General features: G+C 35.4%; 1 protein-coding gene across 2 annotated transcripts in view; it reads left to right on the forward strand.

Annotated features, from left to right (window-relative positions):
- MAPK14 (mitogen-activated protein kinase 14) overlaps positions 1–19905 on the forward strand; it is a 97286-nt gene that overhangs the window by 57507 nt on the left and 19874 nt on the right. For both annotated transcript variants that reach the window (XM_044674296.1, XM_044674295.1), the window contains exons 3-8: positions 5051–5109; positions 11371–11482; positions 11916–11945; positions 12289–12336; positions 18071–18185; positions 18938–19009. In XM_044674296.1, the coding sequence (XP_044530231.1) occupies positions 5051–5109; positions 11371–11482; positions 11916–11945; positions 12289–12336; positions 18071–18185; positions 18938–19009 (436 nt within the window). The remainder of the gene's footprint in view (positions 1–5050; positions 5110–11370; positions 11483–11915; positions 11946–12288; positions 12337–18070; positions 18186–18937; positions 19010–19905) is intronic.

The following is a 19905-nucleotide window of genomic DNA, read 5'->3' on the forward strand; positions in this document are numbered from 1 at the left end:
AATAGTACTCATAGAGCTCCCCCTTGTCATGCTGAATAAAGAGAGCACCTGCTTCCCTAGCTAACTGGGTTGTGCAGGTGGGGCAGTTAGCCCTTTATTTTTTTTTTTACACCTGACTTATTATTATAGAACTGCTTCCCCAACTCTAAGATTTCTAAATTCTGTAATTGTTAGTTCATATCCATATATGTAATATAAAGATTGTGTAGAGCAGAAAGGGTGTGAATGGGGAATTTTAAGACTTAAGTTCTAGTCCATACTGTTGCTGGAGAAAGCTGAATAACCATATATAAGTCACTTTTAACCCCTTTGACCCTGACTCTCCTCATTTGTAAACTGAAAGTCATGATTCTGAAGTGCCAATGATAAAGAATGTCACTCACTTTCTAACAGAGAAGCTGGACTCCTTATGCAGAATGAGGCATATATTTTTGGATATAGCCACTATAGGAGCTTGATGAAGCACATTTGTTATATGGCTTTTCTTTATTTGGGGGGGGGGGCAGAGAAAAGAAATGGAAGAGAGAAAATAAAATGCTTTTTAATTTAAATATATATAATTTAAAACAAATGGAGTTATATTAATCTCTAAGAGCCCTTCAAACTCTGACATTTTATAATTTTAAGTCTTTTTGGATTAGTTTTTTCTGCAACTAGAAGGTATCATTACATAATAATAATTTTTATCTTTAACATATTCTAAATAAAACCCTTTTTCTTCTTGGATAATCAAAATCATAAATTTGATTCCTTAACTCAATTGACTTTTCTTAGCACCCTGTAAGTCTAGCTGGCTCTATTATCAGTTAGAACTGATTGAGTACAAGAGCAAAAGAAAGACTAGTTGAAAGTATATGGCTCAATCAGTACAAATCTGTGTCCCAGCAAAACAGCTCAAAGCTACTGACCACCAGGTGTTTTGTTTGCATAATTGTTATGAAAGAAGTGGATAGAACATTTAAAAATCTTTAAATCTGATTTATTTTACTTTCAAAAAATGCGTCATATCCATCCCAAGGGAGAAGGTCTGAGAGGGGATGTTGAATTGTGGATTTGGATCCAAGATAGAGTATTTTATGTTGTTTGATTTTAGTAGTCTTTGTAACATTTGGGGTTTTCTTAGCAAAGGCACCAGAGTGGTTTGTCATTTCCTTTTCCCGCTCATTTTACAGATGAGAAAACTGAAGCAAGCAGGGTGAAGTGACTTACTCAGAGTCACATAGCTAGGAAATGTTTGCAGCCAGATTTGGACTTGGGAAAATGAATCTTTCTGACTTTAGACCTAGCACTGTGTTCCTTATAGCTGCCTATAAAAAGAGTATAGATAAGATTAGATATAATTTGGGACTGAAATGAATTAGATAACAGCTAAAATATTTGACTGTTTGCCCACATCCTATGTCCCAGTGATTTTTATCAGTTAACATCTGATAAAAACCACTTTAAGAGAAAGGAAAAACAAGCATAGATAGTCCAGAATAATGAATGATAGATAGATAGAAATTTTTGTATTTGAAATGTATTTAATTTTTTTTCAATTTTTTTTTTTTGTCTTTCCATTTCATTCCATTCATTCCTCTGACTACCTTTCTTTCTGATGGTCACCCAACAAGCATTTATTACTGTGTACCAAGTTTGAGGCTATGAAGACAAAGTAAATAGTGCCTGCCCTCAAGGAACATTTTTCTAATAGCAGGGCCAATATATATGTTTTATATGGGTAGTTTTCTGATCAGTTGATTTCCCACCTTCCAATGTGCTTACTTTTAATAGCCTTTGCCAAGATGCCATAGTAAGTATAGAAGCCACAAGGTGTTCCAGAATAAACATGAGGCACACTCTTTTCACTCTTTCATTCCTTGAATGGATACATAAAGTAGAATGGTAGTGTGGTGGTACGTTACTGAGCTCCCTGGGCTTGCTTCTCTCCTACCACATATAGCTGAAGACGCAAAAGCAGTCCTCCTCTAGAACATTATTTCACTCTTTTGGAAAAAAGTAGGGACCATTACTTCCTATGACTTGTAGAATCCTCCCCAATTCTGCTCCCCCAGGACCTTAGCTTCTCCTTTGGGGCCTCAGAATCACCTCCAGGTAAAGGATGAAAGAGCAGGGTCCTCCCAAGAAGCTAAAGCACTGAGGTTTAACATTAACTTTCAAAAATTCTTTCTGTTACAGGGCTAGAATTCCTTGGAGAGAGACCTCTCCCTAACTTAAAGTGACTTATCTAGTACATTTCCCAAATATGAATCTCCTCAAGGTAGGCCAAACTATGCAATAACCATTTATCCAATAACCACCAAACAGCTATAGAATTCAAGGTTTGTTCCCCAGGTTTTTAAACAATTAGGTCTCTCTTGTTGGTCCATGAAAAGGAGTGGGTTGGAAAAGAGATTTGGAGACTAAGATCTAGTATAAAAAAATAATTAATCCTAAATCTTTCATAGTCTATTATCTTTGCAATTTTTCTATTACTATACAGATTGTTCTCCTGGTTCTGCTTGCATCAGTTCATATAAGTCTTCCCAAATCTTTCTGAAAATATCATTTCTTATAGCACAATAATATTCTATCACATTTCTTTCATACTTGTTCAGCCATTCTCCAGTTGATGGGTAGCCCCTCAACTTTCAATTCTTTGCCACCACAAAAAGAACTGCTATAAATATTATTGTAAAATAAGTGGTTCTTAAAGGAAAAAATTCAAGCCACCAACAGTTGTATGAAAAATACTCCAAATCATATTTTTAAAATGCAAATAAAAAGAATTCTTGAGTTTCCTCTTCACATCCATCAGATTGGGGCAGGGACTGGAGTTGATTCTTTTTCTTCCCAGTGCCTAAAAGAGTAACTTGGATCATTATTTTAATACCAGCCTTCTACCACGATTTTGTTGTGTAGTAGTAATAGGAAAATTCTTTGAAGAATTAAAAATCATCACACAGAGGTTAAGGTGTATGATGGATGTGAGTGGATTGCTACATCTAACCACTGAGAAAAAAATTTTTTTTTTATTTTGAGTATTTTCCCATAGTTACATATTTCATGTTCTTTCCCTCTCCCCCAATCCCCCTGACCCCCCCTTAGCCGACACACAATTCCACTGGTTTTTACATGTATCATTGATCAAGACCTAATTCCATATTATTGCTAGTTGGACTAGAGTTATGGTTTAGTGTCTACATCCCCAATAATATACCCATCAGCCCAAGCGTTCAAGCAGTTGTTTTTCTTCTGTGTTTCTCCTCCCATAGTGCTTTCTCTGAATGTGTCTACTTTTCTTTCTCATAAAACCCTCACAGTTGTCCTGGATCCTTGCATTGCTGCTAGTAGAGAAGTCCGTTATGTTCGACTGTACCACAGTGTATCAGTCTCTGTGTACAGTGTTCTCCTGGTTCTGCTCCTTTCACTGCATCAATTCCTGGAGGTCACATGGAATTCCTCCAGTTCTTTATTCCTTTGAGCACAATAGTATTCCAACAGATACCACCATTTGTTCAGCCATTCCACAATCGAAGGACATTCTCTCATTTTCCAATTTTTTGCCACCACAAAGAAAGTGGCTATAAATATTTTTGTACAAGTCTTTTTCCTTATTATCTCTTTGGGGTATAATCCAAGCACCACTGAGAAATTTTGAAGAACAGAATTAAAAGATGTCCTAAGAGAAATAGAGAAAGCAAGCAGATCACAAAGTAAGGAGTGACAGATGGATAGCAAAAGTATTTTGCCACCTACCAGACATTATAATTAAGATATTTGAAATTCAGACAAAAAAAAAAAAGCAAGGCCATATGAAACTTAAAAATCTGATGAGTTTAGCCTTAGGTCCCCTCCTCCCAGCTTTTGGTGAGTTCCCAGGCTATCTGTACTGAAGAGCAAACAGATAAAAATAGTATCAGTATGAGTTAAGTAACTAGAAGAGGAGTTGAGATCCTTGAATCAGCAATTATTTTCCTTTTTGTCTTTATATCTATTACATCTTGCCCACTGTCTCGTATGAGATAAGCACTTAATGCTATTGAACTAAATTAAAAGGATTTGGGTAAAAATTGTGAATGGCGTTTGTTAAACATTTTGTGTTTTATGTTGCCGAAATTTGAAAGTTGTCATCGAAATAAGTTCTTTCTTTCTTTTTTTTTTTTTTTTAAACCCTTACCTTCCGTCTTAGAGTCAATACTGTGTATTGGCTCCAAGGCAGAAGACTGATAAGGGTAGGCAATGGGGGTAAAGTGACTTGCCAAGGGTCACACAGCTGGGAAGTGTCTGAGGCCAGATTTGAACCTAGGACCTCCCTTCTCTGGGCCTGGTTTTCAATCCACTGAGCTACCCAGCTGCCCCCTATAAGTTATTTCTAAATGATAGCAAAAAGAGATTATACATATACAGCAGGCTTTGGAGTCCCAAAGATCTGACAGTGGAAAGAATATCAGATTGGGAAGCCATTAGCCTGGAGTTTGGAAAAAGTAGCTCTTCTGCTTACCACCTGAGAGGGGCCATGAACAAATAACTAATTTCTCTAAACTTCAACACATCTGTAAGATTGGCTTTTTGTTGTTTACTTGTTTCAGTTGTGTCTTAACTCCTTCATGACCCCATTTCTTGGCAGAGATTCTGGAGTATTTGCCATTTCCTTCTCTAAAGTGACTTGTCCAGGGTCACATAGTTAGAACATGTTTTTGAGGCTAGATTTGAAATTAGGAAGATGCTAACTTCAGGTGCAGCACTCCATCCACTTCACCACCTAGGTTTAAAATTGGCTTAGATGGTCACTGTTGTCACTTTCTAACTCTGATTTTCTGATCCTTTGAACCCAGATTCTAGTTCTGCTTTTGACATATAATGTCTGCATGACTGTGGACAACTCAATCTTTCAGTGTCCCTTTTCTAAGACAAAGGAGGGAATTTCTACCCTGGGCATTTCCCTGAACTGACAAAATTGTGGCATAGCCATTTGGGGGCCCCCTCTATTCCCACAGAAACCAAAACCATAAGTGTTGAAGAGATTCCATTTCAGGGAATTTAATGGATATTTTTTTTTCCCTTATAGGTGATTGGCCTGTTAGATGTTTTCACACCTGCAAAGTCTCTGGAGGAATTCAATGATGTGTGAGTAAATGCTTTGAATTTGTTAGATTTTTACTAGCTTCAGACAGGTCAGCATCTCTCTTCCAGTCAATCCCTTCCTACTTAGCAATATTTAAGACTTCAAAAGACTTTTCAGGTTACACCCAACTCTTTGAGAAAAGTGAATACTGACAGACACTACCACCATTTACCTTATAACTTCCAATTATAGAATTCGGAGTGTTTTAAGAAAATAAAGTGAAGCCTTTCAGAAGTTTTAGTGAAAGAAGAGTTGAGAAGAAAGGGTGAATCAATTCTTATAGCAGACCCTTGTCTCATCAGATGATCTACTTTTACTGAAAGCTGCTTCTTGGATTCAGAGATTGTTAAGGAATACACCTTGGTCCTTAACCTTAGATTCCTTTCCTTGAAAACTAAGTCTTTTGGGACAGCTCAGTGGATTGAGAGATAGGCCTAGAGATGGGAGGTCCTGGGTTCAAATATGGCCTCAGATACTTCCTAGCTGTGTGATCCTGAGAAAGTCACTTAACCCCCATTTCCTAGCCCTTACCTCTGATCCCACAAACATACTTCCTCCCTTTGCTATAAATTTTTGAAGGGGAAAAAATGCAAATCCCATAGATTCTTGGCCATGCCTCAGTTCCACAAGTTCAGCAGTATTGTACCTAGTTAAATTGAATCCTGGCTCCTTCTTTTGGAGGGGTGGAATCTGGATAGGGAGCTTAAATGGCAATTATTAGCACTAGCAGGAATAAGTATAACTTGTCCTTTTTGCAACCATACTTGACAACTGAAGGTATATGGTTCCATGAAGTTCCTGAATTGACTTTATGCTAATCTGAAATACATATGCAATAGGTGACCAGCCTTTACCCAAGAATGTCTTTCCAAAAAAAAAATAATACACTAGACTGGCTACCTCAGATAGCTTTTTAAATCTAGAAGAAACACTCAATGTGTATTAAGAATTTAATTGGGAAAACTAAATTTCATTTGTGCTGTATCTTAGTTCCTAGTTTCAGAGATTTGGTTTTTCTTAACTTTGGATTTCTTTCCTTGAAAACAAAGGGTTTCGGGGCAGGTAGATGGCTCAGTGGTTAAAGAGCCAGGCCTAGAGACAGGAGGTCCTGGGTTCAAAGGTGGCCTCAGATACTGTGGGACCCCAGGCAAGCATCTTAACCCCCCATTACCTAGCCCTTACTGCTCTTCTACCTTGGTACTAATACACATTACTGATTCTTAAGAGTTTAAATAAAAGAAGAAAATGGGAGGTTTGGTCTTCTAGATTTAATATTTTATGAAATCTTTATGAGCCTTCAGTTATAGACTTGTATAGTGTCAGGTCTGAAAAAGTCTTCCTTTTAAAGTTAAAATAACTTGACTGAGTGTGTCCTCATCATTTTAGTACTGACAGTCTTAGAAAAATTAACTCATCCTCAGCCAAGTGTAATCATAGTTCTCCAGAGCCATTTAGAATTCATATAGGAAACCAGAGATTTTTCAGTTGCACTTTAGAGCAGGCTATATTTCTAAACATTATTTTTATGTGCTAATAGTATAAGAATCTTAATTGCTTATAAGCTTCACTGTTGAATTTTAATCATGTTTAATGTTTATTTGTTGTGCTAATGCTCCAGTGATCACTTTTAGTTCATCACCCAATTCCAGTTCTTAATTTTCTATTTCTGGAAGATTAATGGATCTAAGCATGCTTCACTTGTGAGGACGCACATAACAACCATGAGAAAGGGCCACCTGTTGGTGAAGCTTGACCTTTAGGAGGAGCATTATAAAAACAGTTCTTGACTCTGCCAGTTGATTGGGATGAGGGAAGCTGAAAGACTTCTCTATCAGAAAGTTGTTCTTGGCTTCCATACAATGTGGGTGTCTCAGGGTAGAGTATAGATTTCAGAAAGTAAGTATAGCTCTGCTGAACCATGGGACTCTAATTGAATATCTTGTAGCATTTTTCTTCCAATCTTTAAGTCAATTTTTAATAATTTGTTTTTGACAGTGGCTTACATCTTTGATATCTGGCATATGGGTGAATGTGTGTGTACAGATATATGACATGTATTTAGTAAAAACTAAAATTTATAGCAAGTGATAGAGGAAAAAATGTTACTTGCAAAAAGCATCACTTATTCCTTTATTCATTTGTTCTCCATATGCTGAGTATTGATAATAGAAAATTGTTCCAATATGTCTTATTATCCATTGCTCTGATGCTTTTCAACATTGTGACTCATACTTGTGAATTTTCTAATCAGGATACAACCATTATTAATTTGCTTTGCTTGATTGATTGCTAGGTGGGCAATAGAGAATCTTTCCAGCAAAGAGCATGAATGTAAACTTGTGCTGTGAAAAAGCAGCAATAATCATCATGAACTCATAAGATGACTGTAAAATTAGACCTGATAAGAGAAAAGCAGGTAACTTACATTATACTTTAAAGACACTATAGAAAATGATTCAAAATCAGGAATTAACATGTATATGTAAAATACCATAACATTTAAATACTTAAAGGAAAAAATAAATTAAACATTGTGATAAGTTAACATTAAAACTGTAATAGTAAAGGAAATATACTCTGCGTTTGAGATCTAGAGAAATCGAAAATAAAGAAAAAGCAAGAAGGAAGTTAGGGATCTGAAGAAATTTTTAGTACCAATTAGATATGCTAAAATGGATGATTGCTGAATGCAAACAAAAAAAGGAGCACATACACTGACCATATATTAGCATACAAAAACTTCATAATTAATTACTAAAAGAAAATCTTAAATGCAACTTTCACTGACTACAATAAAATAGCATTATTTTCATTGAAGAGCCTTTTAAGAAAAAAGAAAAAAATTAACCTGAGACAAAATAATTGAATTCTAATGACTTGACAGGTCAAAGAACAAATCAGATTTTTTATCAAGGAAAGAGACAATGAAAAGACACCACCAAAACTTTTGGGATACTGTGAAAGTAATTTGTGGGTAAAATTAATATTTCTAAATGTGTTCTTCAACAGTAGGAAGAAATATCATTGAATTAAGTATGTAATCTAAAAACACTAGAAAAGCAATAAACCAAAAAATATCTAGGCTCTCTATACAATGAACATTATAATGTTATATCTAACATTTTAACATTGTACCCTGAAGTTGTTTTACAGTTCCTGATTTGTGTGCTGAATGAGATGTGTTGTGGCCAGTTTAGGGCTTCTGCCACAATGAATAAATAGCTTCTTTAGGCATCTTTCTTGCCCAAAGCAATAATGATGACATATTTGAAATAGTATTTCCTTGCTTTTAATGTTTTGTTGAAAAACATATTGAATGAAGTCTCTTCATTCCTTGAAGTTCTGTGCTGCCATGTGACTGCATTATATGTCACTTCGTGTGACAGATTTTGTTAAGTTTTGAGCAGATTGGCCATCATTACAGCTCTCATTCTTTCTGTAAATATGGATCCTGTCTGGAGAGTGGAGTTAGTAAGGCGATATCTTCCCTCATGTTCAGCACACAGAATATTTGCTGGTGGTTACATGAACTTTATACATAGAATCATACCACTAGCTACTCCGCTTCCTAATTTAATGACTTCTTCATCTTTCAGCATTTTGGCCTGTATAAACATTGAATCTCACATGATAATTAGTCATGTGTTGATAGTGCAGCTGAAAAAAGTTCACATGACTCAATACAACCTTGAGTAAAATAACTCTAGTTGCATGTAGTCTCTAGGCAGAAGAATAGAAAAAACAAAAACAAAAAAAGCCCGTATAGTAAGCAAACCTGGGCAACTGATGACCAGAGCAACTGCAAAGTCAGAGGCTGCTTTCTTCATGGAGAAGTAGAGATAGTTAGTGGAAAGGGTTAGAGTCAGATATCCTGAATTTGAATCCTGTCGCTGACTCTTAATGATTTTTGTGACCATGGGTAAATCATCTGATACAGTTAGTATACATTGTAAATTGTCTGGGCAGTGTGGTTTATTTGAAAGAGAGCTAGATGTGGAGTCAGAAATCTGGGTTCATATCCCAGCTTTTGGCAAATCAAGTTCTCCAAGTCTCCAAGGCTTCCTGTAAAATGAGGGAGTTGGACTAGATCAGGGATGTCATACTTGACCAGGCCCTTCTTAAGTGAACCATATTAAAACATAATTTGTAAATGTTTAACTAAATAAATAGAAATACAGTACAAGTTAGATAATGTTAATTTGAATTGTTCTAAGTCAATATGCAGCCCACAGAGATCCATTTCTATTTTGAGTTTTAACACCACTGAACTAGATGACCTTCCAGCTCCAAATCTCTAATGCTGGGTAACAGATTAGAGATGGTACTCTATGACTGAGCAAAGCATTTATGTCTGCATCACAGATCATGATAGTGTAGTCTTTTATACAGATATCTGGGTTTTATATTTGTGGCAGTGAACTCTACCTATATATTGCCATGTACTGTGAAGACAGTGTTATCGTAGTGGACATGTGTGGATGGAGTCCCATCTCTCATAGACACATGTGTCGCTTAATCTGTTAGTGTTCTAGGCAGCTCTCTAAGGTTATAAGTTATAGAAAAGGTGCCAAACTGCAGCAATAAAAGAAATTTCTTATTCCAATGAAATCTTAGGACCAATCCCCATCCTATCATATAACTTGAATTGAATTACATTATTCTTTGATCACTTCAGTTTCACAGTATCTTTTTTTTTTTCCTTTTTTTTTTTTTTAAAAAAAAACCTTACCTTCCATCTTGGAGTCCATTCTGTGTATTGGCTCCAAGGCAGAAGAGTGGTAAGGACTAGGCAATGGGGGTCGAGTGACTTGTCCAGGGTCACCAGCTGGGAAGTATCTGAGGTCACATTTGAACCCAGGACCTCCCATCCCAATCTACTCAGCCACCCAGCTGCCCCCTTGCAATATTTTAAAAGACTCCTTGCATGGGATTTTTAAAAGAATCCAATGTCAATTTTTAATTGAAATTATCTTTCAAGATAATATAAGCAGGTAAACTTTAAAAAATAAGTGAATCATTTGCTTTCTCAGTGGGTGGAGGAGGAGCAGGAGGAAGGGAAAGACTTTGGAACTCAAAATTAATAACAAATCCTTTTAAAAATAAATATCCTAGCTGTGTGATCAGGGACAAGTCACTTAACCCCAATTGCCTAGCCTTTACCACTCTTTGCCTTGAAATGGATGATTAGTATGCTAAGACAGAAGATAAAGGCTGCCTAAAAAAAATAATAAATAATGAAATTTGGGAGCTGGATAAAAATTAAGGGGAAAACTTTTTTTCTGCTTTTATACATTTCACAAAACTGCTCAATTGATCATGGGAATCCATTATTTATGCCTTATAGAACAATTTGTTATTTGACCTATGTGAGTCAGTTGAATGCATATGTAATAATTAATATATATATGTAATGCACATGAGTGTATAAAATTTTCTTTTATTCAGCATTTTTAGTGTTCTGCTGGATTTTGTTGTTAGTCTCTGTAATAGTATAGTACTAAGTGAGGTAAGATTTTTTGTCTTGAGTGTGTCAAACTTGTTGGACTTGAATATAATCTCATCATATTTTCATTGTAAAGGCAAGACAGGATTAATAACTAGGACCACACCTAGTAAGAGAGTTCTGTAATGAGTGCTTAGTGGTTATATGGATCACTTCCCCTTTAGAGAGTAAACATGTCCCTCTCCTTTATCTCTCTACTCTCTGGTAAATAAATCCAGAAACACCATATTGTACATTTCTATTTTGCTCATTATTTCTAAATGGGAAGGAGAATTTTAAACAATTTAGTTCTTTTAAGATATTATCTTCATTTTAAATCCTGCAAGCTTTGGGAACTTGTAAGTGATGTGAGGTAAAAATGACACAAAAGATTTAAAAGTATGAAATACTTTGTATTTTGTCATTATACCCATGCGATCATGAGACTGTATGTAACCAGGAGAAATCAAATTAAATCTTAACACTTTGATGATAAACTGACACCAATTCAAAACTCCTTTCTCTTCTCTAGCTTTATTTTTGGTGAATGGTTAGGAGAAGAGGAAATAACTAGAAAAGGAAAAAACTAATATTCTATGGAACCAGGTTTAAAAGTTAAATCTATCACAAGTGGTAAGCATAGAGTGGTCATAATCACAAGGTTAGCTTATGTGCTCTATCTTACTATGTATAATGTAGTAGTAAAAAACATTCAGTACTCTTGTGATGAACCTTCTTGGAGATTCTGGGATATTGTGTAACTCTCCCTTGTAATTTCTAGGTATCTGGTGACACATCTCATGGGGGCAGATCTGAACAATATTGTGAAATGCCAAAAGCTCACTGATGACCATGTACAGTTCCTTATCTACCAGATTCTCCGAGGCCTAAAGGTAGAGACTCAGCACTAATGATCTTTAAGGTGATATTGAAATAATCTTAGAGGTGTATTTAGGATGATCCTTGTTTTAGACCTAGAGAGAGCAGAACAGATATAGCACTCACTCCACGAGGATGCTCACTTTGAGTTTTAGCACTTGGATGCCCTGTTGAATTCAAGCTAAACCCAGATTGCAATTTTTATTATCATGAAAATGCCTAACTCAGGTGGCTATAGAATTCAGAGATATTCTATACGTTGTAATAGGAAATAATTTACCTTCTTTTTTTTTTAACAGTTTTTAGCCTTTTGCTTTCATGAAGATATGATATAAATAAACTCAGAATTATAGAATCTATGTATTGTATTATGTACTGATATTAAACAGTATGTTGAAGGAGGTATTCTTATTAGCCAATTGATGTGTTTTTCTTTTTCTCCTATAGTATATTCATTCAGCTGACATTATACACAGAGTAAGTATTTTAACTGAGTCATTTCCTTTAATTAAACATAATGGGAGTGGAGGGGTGTTTGGGTTTTAGCCAGGCTCTTTGTTAGAACATAACGCCATTTCTGTAGACTTTGAATGCTATTGATAATTCCATCTCTAACAATGCACCAGGCTTAAACTAATGAGAAGGTGATTATATAGTTTATAAATATATTTAGTATAAACAGAACTAGCAGCTGGCTGTGAGATTCATCTCATATGACTGGAAAGTCTCGTTCTATGAGACTAACAAGTTATAGTAAAAGTGAAAAGACAGGGCATTGACCGGGAAAAAGAAAGTTGATCGATTTATTGCTTACTTTTAGGACCTGAAACCTAGTAACTTAGCTGTGAATGAAGACTGTGAGCTTAAGGTAAGGTAAAAATAATATGCAGTTTGTGTTAACCAGTGGCTGTGTGTTTCAGCTGTAGAGCAAAAGTGTTTTCTAGAATGGATTAATGTGCTACAACTTTTTTTCCTGAGAAATTAAGATTACCTCTAGGAATATTTGGTCCATAAATTTTTAACATTATGGAATTTTCTAAGTTGATTAAGTAATAATAAAAATAGTACCAGATGAGTTTTATTGTTGTTTTAAGAGAGAGTACTTCAAGTGAGCATTGACAAGAATAAGAGCATTTGGTAATGTTGTTAATGGGCTTGAAATAGAATAAGAAAATTATAACCTGAATATAGAAGTTTTGCGGTATAAGGGGAAAAAATTATGTATTTATAGCCAGAATACCCAAGTTCATATCCTAAAATAGTGGAAATAGCAACTGGATATTTTTGAAGGAAAATGACATGACCGTAAGCATAAGTAACTAGTAGTTTTCAAAATAATTCCACAAAAATCATGAACTTTTCTATATATTGTATATTTTCCATATAGTGATATAAAGCAGGAGCAGGAATAGAAATATTCTATTTAAAGGAACCATAAAATTTGCCTGGTGGGTGCCTACCAATAACATACTGAGGACTTAAATATATACAACTACAAAACACTTCCCTTTCCTTCCTTTTCTGTCTTTCCCCACTTCTGTCCTTCCCATCTTAAAAGATACATGGCAATAAACCACAAATGAATATCTGATCTAAACATAAAATATCACGTCCTCTTAAAAGTAAAATGAGAGTAGAAGAAGGAATCTTTTACAGCTATGGTTAAGAGGAAGAAGTTTTATTTATTTATTTTTTCACAGGTTACATGTAAAAACAATTTACAACGTCTTTCAAAGAATATGGAGTCTCAACTTCTCTCCTTCTCTCCTCTTTAAACTTTACCCCTGTAATGCAGGATTTATGCAAGATCCCCCACCTTGAAATATTAAGCAATCTCATATAGATTTTAGATGTGCAATCATGTAAAAGCTTTTTCCATATTGATCCTTTTGTACAAGGAAACTCAAATAGAAAAAAAAATGAAAAACATGAAGAAAGTTTGCTTTGATCTTGATCAGACTCAGTTCTTTTTCTCTGGAAGTAAATGGCATTTTTTATCATAAGTCATTTGCAATACTTTTGGATCATTATATTACTGAGATTAGCTATTATTCACAGTTGTTCATTGTAAAGTATTCCTATCACTGTAAAATGTTCTCATGGTTCTGCTTATTTCACTCTGCAGTTCATGTAAGTCTTTCCAGGTTTTTCTGAGCTCCTTGTCATTTCTTATAGCACAACAGATATTCCTTTGTAATCATACACCATAACTTAGCCATTCCCCAATTGATGGGAATATTGTCACTTTCCAAATCTTTGTCCCCTAAAAAGAGCTGCTTTCTGCTTTAAATATTTTTGTATATATAGGTCCAGGAAGATCTTTTAATAAACAAGGAATAGAAGCAGTCATAAAAGATAAAATATGCACTTTTTTAAATGTAAAATTAAAAAACTTTTCTATTAATAAAATAAATGCAATTAAAAATAAGAAGAAAAACTGCTAAATGGATTAAAAAACTATTGTCTTAAAAACATATCTGATAAATGTTTTATTGGAATAGAACATAGGGACTGGACCTGTGATTTCATTAATTCAGGACACTTTCACATGAGGAGTCTCCAATTACTGTTGCAGGTTAGCAGCTTCTTTGTGGTTTATGGTCTTAAAGAATTAACCTAAAACACTTTTCCAACTCAAATAGAATTGGGACCCCCTAAGCCCTATGTAAGGATTCCTGCAGGCCATATATTGACTAAAGAAAATTACTTATTAACATTATATTTTTTTCAAAGAATATGAAGTCTTTAATCCCATTTACATTGCTGCCCACCTCTGCCCCTAGGGCACTATAAGATTAGATGGCTTACTTACCCAGAGTCAAATACAAAGAGTATTTGAAAGGGAACAAAGTATAAAAGAATACTGGAAAGGTTGGAGGCAGCACGGGTTGTAAAAGGCTTTGAATGCCAAATGAGGTTTTCTGTTTGGTCCTGGAAAAGGAGTCAGTAGAATTTATTGATTAGGGAGATGATATAGTTAGATCTGAACTTTAGGAAGATCACTTTGGCAGCCAACTGAAGGATGGACTGGAATAAGGAAAGACTTGTTTCAGGGAGATAAATCAGCAAACTATTGCAATAGTCTAGGTGGAAAGTGATATGGGCCTGCACCTAGGTGGTGGCAGAATTAGAGAAGAGAAGAGGGCTATATACAGGAAATGTTAATGCAGTTAGAGATTACCTTGCACTTGGCAGCTAATTGTCAAGATTAAAATTAAGATAAAGATTGTGGAGTTTGAGAGAAGAGTAGAGGGATGCCACTGAGATTGTTAGTCCAGGTGATTGGGAGGATACCCTCAACAGTAATAAGGAAGATAGGAAAAGGGGAAGGTGTGAGGGAAAGATGATTTAAGTTTCATACATGTTGAATTTAAGATGTCTAAAGGATGTACCAACTCTAGATGTCCAATCTGCAGTTGGAGATGGTCAGCAGAGGTTAAGGCTAGATATGTAGATAAGAAATCATTAGCAGAGAGATGATATTTTAATCCATGGGAACTGATAAGATCAGCAAGTGAAATAGTATGGAGGGAGTAGAAGTGAGGGCCCAAGACAGAGCCCCAGGGGACTCCTATGGTTAGTAGGTATGACCAGGATGAAGATCCAGCAAAAGAAACTGAGAAATGATCAGACAGATAGAAGAACCAGGAGAGGCTAGTGGCATGAAAACCTAGAAAGAAGAATGGCAAGGAGCAGAGGATAGCTGGCAAGAGAGAAGACAAGAAGGACTATTGAGGAAAGGCCATTAAATTTAGCAAATAGGAGGTTGTGAATAACTTTAGAAAGAGCCATTTCAGTTGAATATGGAAGTTGGAAGCCAGACTGGGAATTAAGAGAGTGAGAAGGAAAGAAGTGGAAACACCAACTGTCGAAGGCCATCTCAAGTTTAACTACAAGAGAGAAGAAATTTAGAATGAAAGCTTGTGGGGATGGAAGGATCAAGTATAAGAGTCTTTTTTTTGAGAATGGAGGAGATATCAACATATTTGTAGGCATTATGGAAGCAACGAGTGAAAAAGGAGAAATTGAAGATAAGTAAGAGTAAAGATGACATGGGGGCAATCTGCTAAAGAAGGATAGGATGATGGAGTAGGATAAGTTGTTTAAGTAAAGGGGTTGCCTTCAAAAGGAGAAGTGCTACCTCCTTATGTGAGACAAAAGTGAAGACAGATAGTGGCAGAAGGCATCTATGAGATGTGAATTGAGGGCTGGGGAAGAGGATACTCTCAGTGAGTGGCTTCAATTTTTCTAGTGAAATTTGAGGCAAGTTCTCAGCCTAGAGGGGAGGGGAAGGTTTGAAGAGGAATGAAAATATTTGGGAAAACTACTGTGGTGAGAGGGCAAGAGTCAGTTTGGGAGCTGTGGAAAAAGATTATCTTGCTGCAGTGAGGGCCCATTTGAGATTACATAACATAAATTTGTAATGGAGCTACTTGACACAATTTCACATATTTTTCCTGCATCATTTGGCAGCATTTGAGTAGGAGCAGCAGATGGTGGAAGAAAAGCCTTGAAAAATTAAAATAGTTGCATTTGAGTATTTTGAAAATGTTTATTTTTGATTCAGAAGAGGTTACTGAAAAACAGGGCAGTGTTAGAATTAGAATAATACATACCTAAAAGGAGAGGAAAAAATAGTACATGTGATTCATAGTGTCATGTACAAAAAGACTTTTCTGTTCTTTGTAATAAGGAAATATGCTTTTTGAGATTTTTAAAGTTCTTAATAAAGTAATTTTAAAATTTATTCTATATAATAAAAAGCAATATATCAGTTAAAAAGGAAAGAATTAGGAAAAATTATTAGTAATTAATGAAACTGAATAAAAGGCACTGATAAAAATTCCAAAAGAGTAAAACATGTTCTCCAAAGGACAAATTGTCACAGGATAAGAAAGGAAAACTTCCAAAGAATATATTACTTTTTAACAATTACTTGGAAAAGATAGTTCAAATTCTCTGTTCAGAGAAATGGAATTAAAACAACTTTGAAGTGTATTCTCTTTTATGCATCAAGTTAACAAAAGTAATTTAAAATGTTCAAATGAAATGTTGAATGGTAAAAAGTTGTCATATAACTAACAGATTAGATGATAGGATACAGTGGGCTGATCCTATTAAAATGAAATTTTAATAGGCATAAATGTAAAATTTCATATTTCGGGTTTTTTTTAATCTATTGTACAAGTCCATATTGGAGTAGTTGTTGAAAGATGACAAATTTCTGTGAAAAGGGTTGTCATAGATTTGGAAGTATAAGGAACTCCTTTTCTGATGAGGAAACTGAAGCCCCTAGAGATTATGTGACTTGCCTACAGAAAAACAAGCAATAAATGGGCAGAACTGGGATTCATACTCAGGTTTTCTGACTCAAAATCCTTTTAGCAGTCTGCAAGCCCAGTTCATATTAGTAATGTAAAGATGGCAGCAAAAAGAGCTGAGTAAATTTCAGGATTTATTTCAGTTTTTAGAAGAGAGGAAGTGATGGTCCTTCTGTAGACTGCCCATCACTGCCTTAGGCAATTCCCTAATCACTACATCTAGATATGTGGGTCCATCACTGGGCCACTGGAAGAGGAGGCCAGACTGGGGGTGATGTGCCATATGATGTGTCGTTGAAGGAACAAGAAGTCTTAGAACTAAAGAGTTCTTGCATTTGAGCCAGAAAACCTGGCTTCATGGTTTATCTCTGCCAGTTGCTACCTCTAGAAATCATTTTCTTTCTAGGCCTCCATGACCTCATCTGTATAATTAGGGAGCTAGAGTTGATGACTTCAAAGACTCATTTCATTGACTTAAGAACCATTGATTTGATTTGGGAATGGCTGAAACAAATTGTCATATATGAACATACTGATGAACACAATGGATTATTATTGTGCTGTCAGTAATAAACAAATGTGAAGAAATCAAAGAAACCTAGGACGGACTTGTATTGCAAAGTGAAAAAAGAATCAAGAGAGAAGCAATCACAGTGACTACCAAAAGTAACTTAAACACTAAAAGGCAGACGGTCTCTGATGAATTATAATGAAGAGTCTTGATCCTGAAGAAATGATCAGAATACACTTTTTTCAGCAGAGGAAGGGAAGCTCCCTATTTGTGTTTCATCATAGGCTGACAGATACAGTTGCTGTCATTTGGCTTATTTGTTAAAGAGAAGGGTTCATTGGCAGAGGGCAAGTGAATCCATCATAAAAACAAAAAACCTAAATGAAACTTTGAAAAGGGGAAAAAATCCAGTCTCAGTTTATCTTAGAGAAGACTTGGGGTTAGCTCTCCCAAGAATTTGAATGTCCATTTGGTGAAAGAAACTGATTTGTTTTGCCCCTGGAAAGCAGAACTAGCAACAATGGATGAAGGATGTAGAGAATTGATATATTCTCCGTGTAACACTGAACTTCCTAATAATTGACACCATCTAAAAATGCAGTGGGCTCCTTCATGAAATATTCAGACTCTTTTCCTTGGATATCAACATGGTTGTTTGTTGGAGATTCTAGTTTCTTGAGTCTTACAAATCTGAGATGCAATTATTATCATGGGAGACTGTGAAACAACACTTAGCAGGATAATGCCTGGATCTCTCTCCTTTTCTTCAGATCCTAGATTTTGGACTGGCCCGGCACACAGATGATGAAATGACAGGTTATGTAGCCACCAGGTGGTATAGGGCTCCTGAGATCATGCTGAACTGGATGCATTACAACCAAACAGGTATTTCTTGCTGTTCCTTGTTTAGTGTCTTATTGAAAGATTTAAAAATCAACTCCTAGCTAACAGGTTTCCTTTCTTTCCCCTATTCAATCTTTTTTTAAAAAGGCTTATATATAGTAACAATTTGGTTATCAGAACTTTGTTTTGAAATTTGTTTTGCCCTTTTGAGTTTAATTTATTGGAATTTTTAGTAACATCTCCATAGAGTATTTCTTCTTGTGGATAATGAACCTCTTTGATATTTAGACAGATTCTTTTATTAGTAGAATCTTGCATTTTACCATTAAAAAACTTTTTAAAAAATTCTTTGTATTACATTACTCCCACCTTAGATTCAAATTTTGATAAATTCTACATTTTAAAAAAGATGAAAGTTGATAAAAATCAACTTAGAAAAGTTAGTGAATCTGATTAATATGATTTTGTCATATAAAGTAGATGTTTCTATGTAATAGATATTTAAGATATTTGAGGTTAGGTGCAGTTGATAGAGCACCAGGCCTGGAGTCAAGATGACCTGGGTTCAAATCTGCCCTCAGACAATGCTTAGGCGTTGTGATCCTGAGCAAGTCACTTAACCCTAGTTTCCTAGCTTAACTGCTCTTCTGCCTTAGAACTGATATAGTATTGATTCTAAGATGATAAGGTTTAAAAAAAAAATGTTTGAGGTTAAAATGTTCCAGTTGGTCATTGTTGCCAAATATAATTACTTTCTGTGCATTTTTATTTTTCTTTCACTTATTTTTGCCCAGTTGATATTTGGTCAGTGGGATGCATAATGGCAGAACTGTTGACTGGAAGGACACTGTTTCCTGGTACCGACCGTATCCTTTAAGAAATTTTGTTTATTTTCCTTCCTTCTTTTTCAACCCAAATAAGAGTATGCCACCTTGTATGCTATCCCCAGGGATGGCTTTTAATTGTGTTTGTATTCTAGATTTATTTTATGAGATCCACATTATTTCTTATTGTTTTGCATTGCCAAGAAAAAGGCTACAGGTCAATTATTTACGATGAGGTGGGGAAAATTCTCATAAATTGTACAAATACATTAAATCTATGATTTGCCATCTCTTCTCAGCGAGTCCTTTATTATAATAGTTTACTGCAAAAGAGCTGAATGAGTTTAGAGTTCATGTACCAAGACCCCTAGATCTCCATGACAACTTAGCCTGCTATATTGGAGGCATTAAATAAGTACAAGGTGCCATCAGTAGATTAGGGATCTCTTGTTTCTCTGATTGAAGTGATAAATCTATATTTAGTCAGCCTATTGATATATCTGCTGGCTTGTTATGCTCTATGTAATAAGGGCAAGGAATGACAAGATAACTTAGCTTTCATGTCCCTCTCTTTCTTTGAACCTCTTTATTTTTATCCAAATTGCCTCGTTTTTAATTGATTCAGGGCATAGTAAAGCAGTGAGGTAGCACAGTGGATAGAATGCTGAGAATGGAGTCAAGAAGACCCAAGTTTAAATCCAGCGTGATTCTGGGCAAGTCATTTAACCTCTGCCCATCTCATTTCCTCGAATGTAAAATGCAGATAAATAGCATCTCCCTCCCAGGATTGTTAGAAGGATCAAATGGAGTATTTAAAAGGTGCATAGCATGGTGCCTGGCACATAGCAGTTACCTAATAAATGCTTGTTTCCTTCCTTCCAAACAATGTAGTTTAAGGTTTATCCAAACACTCTTAACTTCTGCTCTTTTTTTTTTTT

This window comes from Gracilinanus agilis, chromosome 4 (assembly GCF_016433145.1).
Source record: "Gracilinanus agilis isolate LMUSP501 chromosome 4, AgileGrace, whole genome shotgun sequence".
NCBI lineage: Eukaryota > Metazoa > Chordata > Mammalia > Didelphimorphia > Didelphidae > Gracilinanus > Gracilinanus agilis.